This window comes from Ptychodera flava, chromosome 2 (genome assembly GCF_041260155.1).
Source record: "Ptychodera flava strain L36383 chromosome 2, AS_Pfla_20210202, whole genome shotgun sequence".
Taxonomy (NCBI): domain Eukaryota; kingdom Metazoa; phylum Hemichordata; class Enteropneusta; family Ptychoderidae; genus Ptychodera; species Ptychodera flava.
The window spans coordinates 43598829-43616923 of NC_091929.1; the positions used below are offsets into that span (position 1 = coordinate 43598829).

General features: G+C 37.3%; 1 protein-coding gene across 1 annotated transcript in view; it reads left to right on the forward strand.

The window, feature by feature from the left end:
• The window catches only part of LOC139150409 (von Willebrand factor D and EGF domain-containing protein-like), a 44532-nt gene that overhangs the window by 12336 nt on the left and 14101 nt on the right, over positions 1-18095 (forward strand). Inside the window, exons 6-10 of the mRNA XM_070722766.1 lie at positions 12182-12532; positions 13029-13102; positions 14020-14103; positions 16094-16297; positions 17456-17699. Coding sequence (XP_070578867.1) covers positions 12182-12532; positions 13029-13102; positions 14020-14103; positions 16094-16109 — 525 coding nt within the window. The 3' untranslated portion in view covers positions 16110-16297; positions 17456-17699. The remainder of the gene's footprint in view (positions 1-12181; positions 12533-13028; positions 13103-14019; positions 14104-16093; positions 16298-17455; positions 17700-18095) is intronic.

The following is an 18095-nucleotide window of genomic DNA, read 5'->3' on the forward strand; positions in this document are numbered from 1 at the left end:
TAGTTGCCAACCATTTCTTGGGCAAAAAGACGTGCATGGAATTTCATGACCATTCAAAAATGGGCGAAAATTGCTACCCATCTAAAAAAAACACTGGCATTACCCCTGTAATTTCTGTTCGGTCTCTAAGCTTTGTTAACACATCATTTATTTGCATAGTTAGCATTCTCATTGTTAAAAATTGAATTCAAGTGGGGACAAGAACTCATTTGTCAACAATAACAATAGCCTTTACATGTGTATGGCTTTGTTGATAAGCAGAATACTTGGCATACTTGCATGCTTTAGGGAGTTGGATAGGAAATAGCATTTGATATACTAAACAGGAAAACTAAAAGTATGACCAAAGATTACAGCAAATGTCCCTTTAAGGGAGCCGTCATTATTGACGGCGTGGGAGACCGGAGGAATGTGAGAAGGTTCCTCAAAAAATTGAAAACTTCAAGGGGTGCTCAAAATGTGGAGAGGAAGAAGTCTGTTATTCTTTACCGACGATAACCTTAGCTAAAGCGTATTTGCAACCCTTTGCGGAAGCTTAGAGTGCCGCCAAGCTTTGGCTAAGGTACTGCACAATTGCGTGTGTAGGTTAAAACAATGTTGAAAGTCATTTAACATTTTTACCTGAGCCAATTTCTTATTTGCATATTAAATGAACTTTCCTATAATTAGGGTTATATTTATTGATTGACTGGTCCATAATTGACGGAACTTGCTATGTACATTGAAGATACTATGACATAACATTATTGCAAGTCATTCAGCATTTTAACAATTTCCAAATTTGCTGAATGATTGAACTTTCCTAATTATGGATACATACCTGGATTAATTAGATCAAAGTTGGCGAAACATGCTATATACATTGATGATACTATCACAATATTAAAACAATTTTGAAAGGCATTTTGCATTTTCACTTGACCTGATCATGAATTTGCAAATCTAACGAACTTTCCCAATAAGGGATATATCCGGATTGGTGTGATCAAAATTGAGAAAACTTGCACTGTGTATTTTAGATACTCTGATGTAACGGTGGAAGTTGTTTAAGCAGTTTTAGATAAACGTACGACTGATTTGCATATTTAACAAACTTTCCTTTTTCGGGACACATACCTTAATTGACATAACCGAATTTGATGAAACTTGCAAATTACATTAATGATACTAAGTTAAAAAAAATTGAAAGTCATTTAATATTTTTCTTTGGCTAATCGCTAATTTGGATAATAACGAACTTTCCTAATTAGGGATACACACTGGGCAAAATCTTTACGTAAATCTTTGTATATCTAACATATCAAAGTCGATTTAATCTGCTATGTACATTTAGAAATATGATTGAATATTATTAAACAACTTTTAGCATTTTTACAACAGCAAGCTACCAATTTGCATATTTAACTAACCTAAGTAGGATATAAAACTAGAAGGCCTCCAAAAAGTTTATGAAACTTGTATGAGTATTGATAAGACAATTATGTTGTATAAGTGAAAGACATTTTGCATTTTCATGTCAGCTAATTTATAATTTGTATATCTAACAAGCTTTCACAGTTTGGCATGTATAGCTTATAGGACTTGACCAAAGGCAATTACACTTGTATATAAAGTGGTGATACAATGACAGAAATTTAGTATTTTCATTTTAGCAATTAAATATATTTATATTTAATCTATGGTGAATATTGAACATGTTGATTTTAATAATTTCAATGAAGTTACAAATTTGTGGCAAAAGTTTCAATTAACAAACTGCAACATGAACTGAAACACGTGAGCATTTTGAGTTCATATCTGTTTCTGAATGTCGTTTGTGCGGATGGCTTAAATTGCATAATCGTTTTTTTTTTTCGTTGAACCCAATAAAAGGAATATATTTGTAATTTTCCCATCCCACGGCAATCTAAGGTCTACTTTCCTCCTAGGAGGTAGTTATATTAAGCACATATTGAAAAAAATGACATTGTGTTCCTTCTCTCAAATACATGTCTGCGCTTTTCAAAGTTTAATGAAACAGAATCATAGCAAAAGTTAGAATGGAATTATTAACTACATAAAGTTTGTGGTTGTTCTACGTTATACTCTGTAGGAAGACATTATTGCATAGCCATTGCTCAGTGGTTACGTTGTACTGAGCCGGCGACAACCAAGAGCTCAGCTTTCATATTTAGATGTTGTCATTACCTCCCTGATAACCACTTCATTACTTATGCCCAAGATATCTGACGTCTATGTTTAATCTTGAATACCCTAGACATTGACACATACGTTTAGCAATATACATATTTAAATAGTATGAAGCAAGGGAATAGTTTTAAAATAATTTTAGAAGTCAATTAAGGGGGCGCTGCACCCAACACAGCATATTTTGCTCAAAAAATAACTTTTTTCGCAAATATTCGCTCAATTTTAATAAAGTTGTTAACCCAAGATTGAAATATTGGTTGGGTTCACGTTTTAGCTTGTCAAGCAGTTGTCAAGCAATGTATGCAAATCACCCGATTTTCTGACTTCTTTATCCTCCCAATTTCAAAATTTCCAAACAGTTAACTGACCGACAAACTTTCAGCGTGTCCAACAGAAATTACTGCAGTGTCACCATTTTTAGTGATATATGCATGCGTCAGTCACATTGCGCCCTCAAACATCGGACCTAGCAAAATCGCAGCCTACAGTCCTTGATGAAGTACTAGCGTAAAGTTCTCTTCCTCTTTCTCAGCTTCAGGGATTAGGCGAAAATGATTCGTAGTATGACGCTGCAGTGATAGCTGTGGAAACGCAGCTATATGTTGGCGGGGTAGCGTGCGTCGCTATGCGGGTCAAAGGTCAACTCCGCCAGGGATAGCTGCGAGCCAACTATCGGCGAAAGTGGGTCCATTACGACCACACCACTTGTATCGGAACTTTGAACGGCAAAATAAACCAAAGTGTGTGTAATTCAATAAAATGACCTATACCTGCCTGAACTCCAGCAGCGTACTTTGACTTCTATTGATATGCTAATAAGGACGTCGTGCGTTCGAACGTGAATAGCGTGACGGCCGTCAGGGGTTGACTTCAGGGGTTGACCTTTGACCCGAATAGCGACGCACGCTACCCCGCCAATAGATAGCTGCGTTTCCACAGCTACTACAGTGTTAGCTTCACCAGCGTCAGAGCCGACAATTCCCGACTGTGAACGAAGCGAGTGTACAACTGTACTCAAAGTTTTATATCACTTTAAATATTAATCAAAACATTGCAGGTTTAGTACTTTTTAATATTTTCGTAACTTCGCATATTTATATCTGTCAGTCACAATCTGGTTACAACACAACCTTAATAGCCATATGTTAAAATGTTGTATAAATAGCTGTTCCTTGAAATCTAAATTATTATTATTATTGTACTTGGGCCTCAGCCCAAGTACATTTGTTTTCATTCCGTGGGAAAAAACTGTAAGGTAAAACCATTTCTGGCTGAGACCAGGGAGGGCAAAATGTATTGGCTTCATCTTTCTTGGCATAATAAATGGCGTAATGATGTTAACTGAATGGAAGTGCTGCTCTCAGCCAGTCTTGAATAAGTGAGATGTGAATATAAATGCTTCTCTATCTGAGTTTTTGCCACAAAATCTTCTGAATATAATCAAAATGTGCATCGAAATGCAACAATTAATGCACCCTCCGTTTACTAGGCGATGGCACGACCCTTGCTACACCCACTGGACGAGCCAAAGTGGGAGGGGTAATTTCGGTTTGGTCGAACAGGAGGGCTCGAGACCAGAATTTAACATTTGAACTTGAAACATGTTTAATCACTGACAAGATGTGGATTAGTGTTAATCAAAGAGAAAGTTTGAAAAGGGAAGGTTTTATATCCCGGACACATGAAAAACATTACGACTGGAAACTGTACCCCCGGTTGAGAATAGTAACGCCCACAGCGATGGAGAACACTTATCCTTGAGCTGAGAAAACCAGACCATCATTTCGAAATAGAGCTGCAGATTCGAGAAGCTCGTTAAAAATAGCTAGGTACACCCCATAAGGGGTGGTTTCGAGTCTTGAGGGCAAATTTCGCCTCCTTCATTTAGAAATCGTACGTTTGTTTTTCCAGGGTAACACATCATTTGACACAAAATTTGCATGAAAAGGGGTCGCCAGTAAGCACGTGGTCAAATCTGGCATAAGAAACAATATGAAATGTTGGGTAAAGCCAGTCCAAAATAAACTGATTTGAACTTTTGTGTTTTGTAATTTATACCACTGCAGTAACATGACTTTTTTTTGACAACATCACACAATGTAATACGTTTTGAAACTGAATACTCCGACGTATTCTGTGTCCCCTTTGCTAAAAAATACGGTATGCCGATTACCATGTAAGGAGATGATGACGTCAAGACATATTTGTAGTGCGTTTGGTCTTGGATGGTGCATGGTGCACGAAGTTTTGTCGAGGTAGCTTGTGTATTTATTTCCTAAATGGGAGATATTAGGGTCGATCTAAAGGCCGAAAAATGTTATGATACTCTAAGCGAGCTGAACTCCAATGCGAATGGTTGGATAATTTGGAGGATGTCTAGACTGATCTCGTCTCATTTATTTGGCGGTCAGTATTGAATTTCAACTGCGTCACAAGTTTGTGTCGAACGGTCAACGAACGATATTTTAGAAATCTGGAGACATGGCACATCGCAGTTTTATTTTAGTATTTTATATTTTACAAAAGATGTAAGAAGCAATGATTTTGTTGAAAATTCTGAAAAAAATATAGGAAGATTTGATCGCGAACACATTTTCACTTGGGGGTCAACTAGCCCTGCGTACGATGCTGTGTGTTCCGCTACAGCTAACCGCCCTGCAAAGACCCGTACGTTGGGTCGGTGACTTCAAATCCATTTTGGGACTTGACTTAAAAAGCCAAATTACTGCCGAAATTCAGCGTTCTTGGGCCCAAGTCGTATCCCAGCCTACCTCAGCTACTCGATCGCTTCCAAAATGACAGTCTTTTATTCACTTCTCGTAAATAACCGTCGATGTCGGCAACTCTCTCGCTGGCCCTGCGTACGATGCTGTGTGTTAGCTGTAGCACATAGCATCGTACGCAGGGCTAGGGGTCAACATGGGGTCGCAGCCATGGTGCCTCAAACTTATTTCTGTCTGCACTCAAAACTCAAAAATGTCGCATATGAACCTGAAAAATCGATGTAATTTTGTCAAACTTCGGCGAAATTTCAGCCTATAGACAAAATTTCATCTAGGTAAGGTAAATTTACTGAAATTTGATCGACAAATAATCCTGAGCTTTGAACGTGACAGCTCGCCTTCTCCGGGAAGTCATGCATCCGGCCACAGTCGCTCGAGAGCTATTCAGCTCTGGGACTATTCGCCCCATAGATGAGTATACAGAAGCGAGAAATACCTCGCTTCTGTATACTCGTCTATGGGGCGAATAGTCCCAGAGCTGAATAGCTCTCGAGCGACTGTGATCCGGCCAGCTGCCCATATGGCCGGGTGCATGAGATTGTTTTCAAGCGACGGCGGCAGACCGTACGGGGCTCTGGATATGAACCTACCGCCGGTGTAGCTGTAATAACTGTTGCGTTGTTTTTAATCACCACGGACGAAGTCCGAGGGGACTTATAGGTTTGGTCATGTCCGTGCGTCCGTCCGTCCGTCCGTTCACGCCTACAGTACCCAACCCCATACAGATGCACGCCGATTTGTTTCACATGCTATCAAATTTGGCCGTGTTAGAGGACTTTTTAGTTTACACCTCCATAGACTCCCATGTATAAGGCAGTTCTCCATAGACTCGCATGTATGATGCCAAGAAAAATATAAATTTAGTTTCTCATCGTATTCATATTGCCTAAAGGATGCAGTGACACAGTTTTTTTGTCCCCACTGATAAAGTCCAGGGGGCTTATAGATTGGCTCATATCCGTCAGTGAGTGCATCAGTGAGTCCATCGGTTCACGCAGATATCTCAGACATTTTGACAAATATCATGTGACCTTGGTGACCTTTGACCTCAAATATACATTATTGTCCATGACTCAGTAACCACAAGTGCTAAACCTTTCATATTTGGTATGATGGGACACCTTATGATGCCACATATTGTACTCCATTAATTATGTGCATATCTAATTATGAGCGAGCCAATAGAGCAAGAGGTCTGATTTCTGGTATATAGGGATAAGTTAACAATATAATTTGTTTGACAAAACTTCACGTGACCTCAATGACCTTTGACCTCAAATATACATATTTGTCCACAACTCAGTAACCACAAGTGCTACACCCTTCATATTTGGTATGAAAGGACACCTTATGACACCATATATTGTACCTCATTAATTATGTGCATATCTTATTTTGAGCGAGCCAATAGAGCTAGAGGTCTGATTTTTGGTATATAGGAATAACTTAGCAATACAATTATTATGACAAAATGTGACGTGACCTCAATGACCTTTGACCTCAATATATATATTTGTCCACAACTCAGTAACCACAAGTGCTACATCCTTCATATTTGGTATGATAAGACACCTTATGACACCACATATTGTACCTCATTAATTATGCGCATATATAATTTTGAGCGCGCCAATAGAGCTGGAGGTCTGATTTTTGGTATATAGGAATAACTTAGCAATACAATTATTTTGACAAAATGTCACGTGACCTCGATGACCTTTGACCTCAAATATATATATTTGTCCACAACTCAGTAACCACAAGTGCTACACCCTTCATAAATGGTATGATGGGACACCTTATGACACCACATATTGTACCTCATTAATTATGCACATATCTAATTCTGAGCAAGCCAATAGAGCTGGATGTCCGATTTTTGGTATATAGGGATAACTATAGGGTAGAAATCTAAATATGCCCATCTAAATATTAGACATCTACCATCGAGAACAAAAGAAATTTGCTGTAATTTGAATATTTAAGGAGTTTAAGCAATTCCCGCTATAAATAAAGAACCCCTGCCTCAAACTCCACAAAAGTTGCTAGACATATTTTGCCGTTGTCATGCCATTGCTTCGTTTAATAACCAGTTAATCAAATGCCTCATTGACAGGAGGAAATTCAAGACCATATTTGAATAGTAGTATATATTGTCCTCAAAATTACTCTATCACGGCCCAAGTACTCATTGCCTTCAGCAATACTGCCTTGTTATTATTATTATTATTATTACAAGTTTAGGGGCTATAAGTATTATATAGAAATCTAATAACAGTTCATTGAAGCTGTGGGAATTCTGAAAAAGAGGTGTTGTTTATTTTAATTTTGTCAATAGGGGTGACTTCTAATTGTCGTACATATATTCTCTCCGCCCAGTTAGGTGTTCCTTTTGACATCACTACCCTTATGAATATTCATATACTTGCAAAAACTGACAGTCGCTGTGTCTGGCAGCGCCTGCTCACAGCTTCTGAGCTGCACAGCGTAGCCTTCGAATGCAGGCCCATCGTGGCAGTCGTGGGCATGTAAAAAACAAGGCACAGCGACTGTGGAGAGTCTATGCCAGTGTAATTGGCCTTGTAAACGTACCTTCAGCGTGGCATTTGTAGTTGTGGCGAAAACCATAAACCCTCTCCCTATGCTGACGTTGTTGGTTTTATTTTGTTCATGTGCATTAACTGTAAGCAATCAAGGAAGTTTTGGGATGGAAATAGAGCAAAGGCATGAGCTTCCATGAGATCTGTGCTACAAATATAACTTTACGCATGCGCACTCTTTTGCCAGTGTATCTGCCAATATGAGCGTGCGCAGTTGAGTGAACGTGCTCGTGAATGTGTAGTCTGCACACTACTACGTCTCGTGTCATTCAGCTTTGCATGTTGACAGAAACTGGAATTACTGCAGAGAATACTTTTCAGGACATCACATGTGAGTCTCTAAGGTAACAAGTAGGACGTTTAGGAAATCTTTTCAGAAAGTTCACGCCGCCTGTGGCCATTTTGTGGAGTATAAGCTTATACTAGTAGTTATACATACCTGGAGCGTATACAGTATTTCTACTGTACAGTGTACATATTGCCGGATAATATGCGATGGAATTTTGCGTTTCACGTCGTTCAATCATTCAGATGGAAATGCTGCCCTTCTCCAAACTTTGAAAAAAACAGGGTGACAGATTTGGAATGCTAACATTGTATATCAAGAATGACGTAATTTAATGAGAAGACATTTGTATTCGAGCACGGCTACACTGTGAGTTTTTGATTCGAGAACTCTCATCATGATGGACCGTGGTTGTATTCAACAATCGAGAGGGCAAGGGTGAGTCGAACTTTTTCCTATGTCCATGTAGCACTTGTGCAAAAATAAGCGAATCCACAGGCCTTAGGCGAATCAATAAATGCGTATTTCACCAAGCTGAAAGGTTGAAAGATCCGTCCGTCACTTTGGGACGAGCTAGATAAATGCAGTCAAACCCAGCTGGGCAACTTTGTTCTGGAAATTATGAAGACGACGTGCGGTGGAACTTTGCAACAAAGTTTCAATATCTGTACTGACGTACTTGAATGACTGGCACAGGAAACAATGGCCAATAAAAACGCATTCTCGTTGCATTTTGATAATAATGTATCAATCACAATGACACAGAAATTATGCCTCCTCCCGGCAGAAGGGCCATGGCCAATTTTTAGCCCTGCTACAGTATGTCTCAGTGCTGAAAAGGCCATGTTGTTGTCAGGTTGTCATGGCGACTTTTAAAATTTACATACAACTCTGAGAGTGAAACGGGTTATAGGTCACAGAACTTTTGAGTCCCACTGTTGACCATTATACCTGTTTCCTTGGGTATTAAAGGTGTGCAAGTATGCACATCAAAAGACTAGAAAATTCACTTCATAGGCAGAATCTCGTAAAGTAGCCTTTTCTTTTCTGGTTAACGAAAAAAGATACCCCTGATCTAAAATATGCATGGTTTTAAATAAAAAGCTGTGGTTACTGAAATGGTTACTATGGTAACATTAAACAAAAATGAACATGGAGTTCATACTGTTATAAATACACATAGGAGAGCTTTTGCATAGTAACTGGGATTACTTTTAATGGACTTTGGACAAAAATTGAAATTTTAAAATGCAAATAGGGTACTATGGAAACATAGGGCAGTAAAAATGGATATCATATTTTGTCTTTCTAACCCAAAACAACCCTTTGGTATAATATTTCTGTTGATTACTGGATTTTTACACTGGATATTTGGTCTTTCTAACCCAAATATCCCTTTGATATAACACATTCTGTTGATTCCTGGATTTTAGGTGGAATCTTTGAAAAACTTGGTAATTTTAACTCCTGAATGGTTGCCATGGAAACATCTCACATTAAAATGAGTGTAATTCTTTTGGTGTTCTAACCAGAAAAACCACTATTATTAATTTTTACATCAATCAATAGTTCTTTAATAGGAATTAGGGAAAAAGTAACATTTTCAATCCCAAAATAGTTACCGTGGCAACTCAAAACATTAAAATAAGTCTGGTTTTTGTGTTCTCTGACCCCAACTCCCCCCGCTAGATAATTTTCATATCAATCAAAGTAACTTTTCGTGGGATATTAGAAAAACTGAAATTTTCAACCCCTAAAATGGTTACCATGGAAACATGGGGCAGTGAAATCGATATCATATTTGGTCTTTTCGACCCAAAATACCGTTATGGTGAAAATTTCACGGAAATCGAACCTATTATTATTCGCGTTATTATTTCTATATAATACTTATATTAATTATTATCATTACTATTATCTTTATTAATCCTCGTTGGGAAATTGGATTGCTCGCCACAAAAATAAAACAGAAGCAAGTCACCACAAATGAAAACTACTTAAAAACATAGCACTAAAAAAACATACAGTAAGAAAGACAGGTAGACATAAAGCATGCACATATATACATCTCTGCATGTTAAAAAGATGTGCGAATGGTCATGTGCGCGGTCCTCAGTTTCTATGAAAAAATTCTGAATTATAGACCTAAATTGCTCTCGGAACAAAAGACATTTTGTAATGCTTTGTATTTGTTCGTGGTATTCTCAGTCGTTCACTCCTGTCGATATGTTCATTGTCAAAGTCATTGTACAAGGGATGAGTCGTGTCAGATAATATATGTCTCACTTTATCAGTAAGTCGTCTGCTATACAGGTCTTGAATGGATGCCTGGTTTTCCCCTATAATTCTACTGGCTTCCTTAACGATTTTCTCCAACCTGCCCTATTACGTTGACTATTCAGGTTTTAAGTTATATTTTATTAAAGTTCAAAGTCTCTAGTTTTCTATATCATTAGGGCTGTCATATCGCCTTGCATGATGGCGATATTTACCCATTTTAGACCACGGATGGTTTTTTTACATTCATATTCGGACATTCGGAACGTATGAGTTAACAGAACACAAACAAACACTGCCACAGATCATGAACTGAAAATTACAAATGAATCTTTATCAGATATTCTTCCGATAAAATTTTACCTGCGAACTAAATTCACAATTCAAAGGAAAACTTTGAAAGAATATAGTATTTTTTATTAAGTTTTATTACTTTTAATCATTTATCTCCGTCATCGGGTAAAATCACATTGGCATTCTTCGGATATGACGCTGAAGCTTAGCGTCATTTTCAGCGTCAGCAACAAAGTAACTCTAAGATGACGGTGAGGACAGCGCTAAGTTTACGCTCGTCGATGAATTACATTACGTGACCATTGCCCCTTCGATAAACAATGTTGCCAAATGCATATTTTTATTCGTCGCTTTTCATTTATATCTCTTGATTAGTTTCGAAACCAACAATCTTCCAACCACTAACATAAAAGATTAAGCAAGTGTACTGTTTCAAAATAAAATTAAAAAGCAAATTAAACAATGTACCGGAAATACGCAGCATTAAAACAATTCCATTAGGCCAATGCTCAGGCGCCTATTGCCCGGAAGTCAGACCAAGTAAAATTAATAAACTCGTGGCTTCTGAAATAAAATTCTTGACGGTACAGTCGCCGTCAGTACACTCCCATAATTGTGAGTACGTCATGGTACGTCATGGAGCAAATTTAAAAATTGATACTGTGATCGAGATTTTCGATCGATTACGTTTAAAGTTGCTAAAAGTACTGAAAATTGAAAATCAAAACTCATCAATATATTTCAGTTTTGGGTGACATGTGTATAGAGTAACTGACCTAACCAAAAGTACGAACATCCCCAGGGCGCCAACTGAAGCGCTTCACTTAACTTCCCTGCTGTCCCTACAGTACACATAGCCAGTCAGGCCATCGATGCCTGAGGCTCTTGACACCGAAGAATAAAACCCAAAATAATAAAAAAACCGATAATATCTGTTCCTGTTAACCTTTTTTTCTAGTTTGTGTTTTGCTTAAGTTTGCATCAAAATTCCGATTTTGTCAACAATAAATTATTTCTGTTCATGGTGTTATCACTCTCTTCGTTTTGCGTGCATATTCAAAAATATCTATGAAGGTTTTTGCGACGTGTTTAGTGCAAACGATCCGTGAAAATACAACGAACGAAAAAGGAGAGTTTTTATGCCATACATGTATTTGCTCTCAATTGAAACGTGACCAAAAGTACATTTTGTTATGAACATATGGCAGTGTTTCATTTAAGCAATAAATCACCCCAGCGATGGCATACCACGAGATTTTAATCAGTTCACAACATATATGCGCGAGCGATAGCGAGTGCATATAAGAAGTGAACTGGTCAAATATGAGTGGTATACCGCCGCTTGGTGTGCGTTATAGCTATTATATCATAACGGTACATTGCTAAAATGAAACGAAAAAAATTAAATGGATTTTTGCATTTGCCGAGAGTTCGCGCGTGCGCCAACCGTGGTATATCGCGAATATTACACAGTTCTTTCCACGTCTCGACCAACCAGATAGCTGCATTTTCGCCATCAATATACTGTAATGACATGATTAATTGTAACAAATATGCTAATGGCCTACTAGACTATGTAAAGAAAGCGAAATGCATACGTCCGTTGTAGTATGTTTTAATAGAATCACGTTTTTCCTTCTGTCCGAAATGAAGCAGAGAAATAGTCGACATGTATATTGTTCCGGAACAAGGGTTCAATGATCAAGGAATATGCAAAGTCATTACTAAATTTGCCTATTATCTTTTTACAGGTTCACAACAGGTCTGTCTATATTGATGAGAATGACGATGGTCCAGTATCGATAGAGTTTTCGTCCTCGGTGCCCATCGAGTGTGGTAATACAGTTCAGCCCCAAAATTGCAAAGTCGAAGTGAGTTTGCGGCTGGACAAGACTGTCAAACAGGAAAATCCTAAGCTTGATTTCAAACATTGCACTGTAGAGCTGGGAAACGATTACGAAGTCAATTCAATGTTTTCCCTTGAAGTAGTGTCACAACCTACGGAGCCAGGTGATGATAGTGAAGAGTATATAATCGAATTTTCGCCAAATAAACACAGTTCTCCTAGCTACTTTCGTGATTATCAACCGGAATATGTAGTGGTAAGTACAAAGTGTTAAGAACAAGTGACCATCATACATGCTTTACATGTATTGCCATTCTCCTATTGTTTAGAGTGGACTGATACAAACCCATATTCTAACATGGTAAAATATGAATCATATTTGCACTGATACTGGAAATACTTAGTTAAAGCAAGGAGTACGCGTTTGTATGTTCATACATAAAACTGCTCAGCGAACAGATGTCATTACTCTCCAAAATGTCATTATATAATTATTTCCCAGATGTTGTTGTCTGCTTTCAGTTTTGTGGGATCGCACAAGTATTTGCACAGTTGCCATAAATCATATAGGCTGACCTCTGCATACAGCCGTTAGGATCATCTGGCAGAAGTTGTTAAACGCTCATTGGTTAAACATTCTGTGATATCAGCCTATGATGACAACAAAACTAAGCCCGTTAAAAAGTTAAGAAATAAGCCTTGAAGTTGATTTAGGTTGTCAGACCTCGCAACGTATTTTCTTCACTCTGTAGGTTCACAGAAAAGGGAAGAAGTCGGGTACCTGCACCAGTACCGGTGATCCCCACTATATGACATTTGATGGCAGGTATTGCGTTGTTTTCCTTTGTTTACATTTTCGTCTTTTTTCCCGGTAATACTCCAAAGTCAAATTGAGTGTAGTCAGGACATACGTCATATATGGGTTGAATATCACTGCATTGGTTGCTCATCGATTTGTACTATCATTTGACTTACTGATGCACCCCTTTTTTAAGTGCAAAATTATCCCTGAAAGACAGTTTTCAAGCACAAAACATGTTTTGTGCCCTCAGTATGTCAATGGCTGCGTTCTCTTATTCAGATTTTACTCTGACTCTTCTAGCTGAAAGCCGTTGGTTCAATGTCAGTGTTAACTGCCTCGATTCATATGCGTTTATGTGAGCCCAATGTCATAAAGAATACGTCAATATTTAATGGATTTGGAGCTTTCTTTTTCTCATGTCCAGAGGTTTAGATCAATTTCTCAGTTAAACGCTCTTAACTAACGAAAAAAATCAATTCCTAAGTTGGTGACTTCTGTGATAGTCCCTGTTGAATCCATAGGATCGTTAGGCAGAAAGATTAGGTAATGTGTTTTGCTAAAACTCACTAGACATGCACATGAAATGAAGAGCCCCATCTAAGTGACAGGACTGACCACAGTAATTCCGACTGATTCATTAGCTCAGTTGGTAGAGCATCCGAAATGTACTTGGGGGACGTGGGTTAGAGTCCTGCATGGGTCACTTTTTATTTCATTTACTACAAAAAAAAATACAATTCGTATAGTGAGGTGAATCACACTTTCAAACCTATTGTAAGGGTCATGAAAAAACATTTCAATGTACATGAATTTAGCACTCAGAGTTGACTGAATCTTTGCCGAATAATTTTAAGGAAGGTGAAAGGCTTAACGTAGGTTATTTTGCATAGCCAAGATTGAATTCGCGATATCTCTTTACCATACATGTACTGTCATTTCAGGAAATATGATTGGTATGGAGTAGGTGATTACGTTATGGTTAGAGAGAAGCCAGGGAAGGATGGAGAGAAATTTAACAATTTGAGGTCAGTAACCTTTATGTTTGCCACATATAAATGAGAGTGTAACACCATGACTCATTAAAAGAATGTGAATTTAATTAAATTCATTTTAAAATATCTAAAATAAAAGAGATATTTAAAAATTCAAAGTATTAACCAACTGTAAGCAATTAATAAGCTAAGCATATAATATCAGTCAAACTGCTACCTCTAACAATTACAACCATTTTCATTATTAGACAGAAGCTACTGCAGTGAACTACAATAAAACTGCACACATTAATTAGTTTCAGCTGTAGCTAGCGATAACATTAACGGAGTCAGATGACACAAGATCGGATTTAACTATGCATGTGCACAATCAAAATAAATTAACAGAAACTGCCCAGTTTTACGATTGGCACCCTGTGTTCAAGATTGAGATACAATGTTACTTTACCATGCACTGGTCCATATACAAGTCTTGTTTATTTCGATTTCCCCAGACAGTCTGCATGAGACATACAAGTTTACTTGATGCTATAGCAGAGAGATTATTAAAGTGTGTTGCCTCAATAAACTACAACTTCCCCAGCAAACTGTCTGCATGGAACATACAATGTTGTCGACTTTGCCAGCTGGCTACAGCTAAAACTAATTAGTGTAAGCAGTTTATTGCAGTTCACTGCAGTGGCTTCTCTGTTTGATACTGAAAATGGTTGTTTCATATTCCACTATTGTCCATTACATCATGGACAACCTCGCTTCTGCTGTCAATTACACCATCTATGCGTGGATATTTTACAAATACACTTGGGCATACCTGTTGCCAATTTGATAATTTGTAGGGAGCGTTTATTATTTGCAGTCGGAGGATAACGGAAGGCTTGAGGTTTGCATTAACACAAAAGCTAAATAGTGATGAGTTACCCAAAATTCTCAGGAGTGAAAGGGGTTGAGTCTACACAAATATTTACCCCTGTATTTGTGCCATGCCAAACGTTTGCGGTGAAATATCCATTATCATTAATCCACAACGCATCTTATTAGTTTATCAGAATTTTCTGTGAAATTTACATCAGACATTTTTCTTTTAATTGTTGCTGACGTGAACATTATCACAATGACATGACTGTTTGGTGGCTATAAAGGATCTTATCACAAATACATTTGTATGTTTACCTTATAATGCTAGTTCCTTGGACTTCGTTTATTGGTCCCCTTACTAATCAGGCTTTGGTGTAAAATTCTCGTCAGAATCAAAAAACAATTACGGCAATATTAAATTGTTATGAATATTCGATTATGTATTCTATAGTAAATCTTTTTGGTAAATTGTCAATAGCTGTAAATATGGTTTAATTGTATGTATGTAGTTCAGCGAGTGAAAATTCCCTTTGAAGCCAATACGTCTGTTTTACAAATAAGGACTTTAATTCCATTCCTAAATTCGATACTCAATTGCATCAATTACTTTTACACGTGCTCAGAAAAATGTAAAAACACCTTTATAATGCCTTAATAAGTTGGTTGTATCTAGTCTTTCTTCGAAAAGATTGCGAACTGGCAGGGCTTATAACATTCATGAAAATGAATGCACTTGAATATGCCTTGGTTGTTAAGAATATTATTAACAAAGTGTACTCAGACAAGCTAGAACTGTTCAGCGTAATTTTGTTTAATATTTGTGTTATGTGTAACAGTATGATTGGATGATTATTCATATGATGTGTGTTAAATTTATCAAAGGAAAAGAAAATAAGTTAAAAATAGATATAGCAGTGCAGTAAGTAATTAAGTAATTAATTAAGTAAGTAAGTAAGTAAGGAAGCAAGCAAGCAAGCAAGCAAGCAAACAAGTAAGTAAGTAGTAAGTAAGTAAGTAAGTAAGTAAGTAAGTAAGTAAGTAAGTAAGTAAGTAAGTAAGTAAGTAAGTAAGTAAGTAAGTAAGTAAGTAAGTAAGTAAGTAAGTAAGTAAGTAAGTAAGTAAGTAAGTAAGTAAGTAAGTAAGTAAGTAAGTAAGTAAATAATTGCAGGTTCATGTTCGTCTGAAGCCGTGCGAAAATTTTCCTTGGAACCCATCTTGTAACTGCGCAGTAGCTGTCAGAGAAGGAAATGACGTCGCTATCGCCGACGGATGCAATTTGGACCATGGTTTTATTGATGCAAGGATAACAAATCCGGATGATTGTGATCCAGGTTTCGTTGTATCGACATCGCTCAATGGGAGAGAATTTAGGGTAAGCAAAGTTGCATGATGAAACAAAATCATTTCAACGAGACATTGCACAAACACCGGAACAAATATTCATACCTGACGATTATGATTGGTCAAGCTAAGAAAGTGGATGCTCAAAGCATACGTGTACAAGACCAAGTAAACAGAGGGCTCGTGAAGGAATACGGGACAGTAAAAATGACAAAAAACTTGAAAAGCAGAATAATCAAACCACCCAATACGATTTGTCATCAACTTGTCAGTATGTTCGGGAGACTGATTGTTGTATCACGGTTGTATGCAGAGTGAAAGTAGGCTTAGCATTGGTGGGTAATAAATGAAAACTTGCTTCAAATCCTACATAATTTGCACGTTTCCACCATGAACAATACTTCCTATTATTGTCGTGTTTATTTAGCAAAATAACTATTACTTCCCTGATAAGATTTGCTCTTTTATCATGAGGGATGGATCATAATCGGTAGAAACAAATACTGCACGACAAAACAGACATATCCCTTCGTATATTTCAATTCCTAGCGTACGTTAAGAGTCTCCCCTACTTGGGTTTTACAAAATATGTTTGCAAAATTAGGTGTCCTTGATACAAGCAATATTTACAGATAGTTCGCGCCCTGAATAGAAAAGACTAATGAAATTAGGTAAAACCTTTTTAAAGCAAATTGTCAGCTAATTTTCTCACAAATCGATAATGAAAATCAGGGCGCCTTGCACATTCTGGTAATAGAGAAACATATTATCCGATATTTACACATATTTGGAATTTTAAATGGCAACCATCCGTGTGTTATCGTATTTGGAAAAATTAACCTCCTAAATTTGATAAAACTAAACCCTTGAAAACTTTAATGACTCCATAATTTCAAAATGAGCCCATGCAATACATATGATGGGCCTTGTCTGTCAATGGTCTACTCGGATGCTTATGACCCTTACGATTAAGTCGAAACACAAACTATTTAACATTTTACTATTATTGCTGAACTTTCATAATACAATTCCTTTCATCTACAATGTCTACATATTAGTGAATACCTTGCCAATGCTACGCCATTTCACCTAATGTAATATTTTGTTCTCAACTAAAACTTTGGTCGATAGGCTGTTGGATGGCTACATACATTGAGTAAAAAATAATCATTCGTCATTCAACATTTAGGTCAGCACTCCTAGTGGCCAACTTGTACGATTTAAGGGTGACAGGTGGTTCGATGTGCACATCGATGTAAACGGTCTTATGGATAAACGGATGGAGGGTTTGTGCGGTTCCTTCAATCGGATAAAGAAGACGACTTTAACTACTTTGACATTGAAAGCAATAGCTTTATCACTGATAAATGTGAGCCTTTACCTGCTGGGTTGTGTTGTTGGTGTATTCCGGAAGCATTTTCAAAATCATTCAAGTAAGTGCATATATCCTTGATGGATAAAGCTTGTGGTATAAATGTGTATAGAAAGTAAAGGAGGACCGAGTGAAGATAGCTTTAACAAACATTTGAAGTAAAACGGTTTTTGGCGGACTCTATAGGAATTTAGTATTCGTAAACCTCATCTTATGCTTACAAGTGTAAAAAATAAAGCCCGCCTCTGTCCGGTAAAGTTTTAATCGTGAATGTAATCTAATAAATTGCTCAGAATTTTCACTTTCTGAAGAAATCACAACTCGAACATGTAATTGATGCATCAAGTAAATACAGCTTCGAGAAGAATGTTATAGTACTTTGTAATCGTAAAATATTTTATTAGAAACTATTTAAGGTTCCAAGACAAGAAATTGACCCTTTTAAGCTAACAATTCT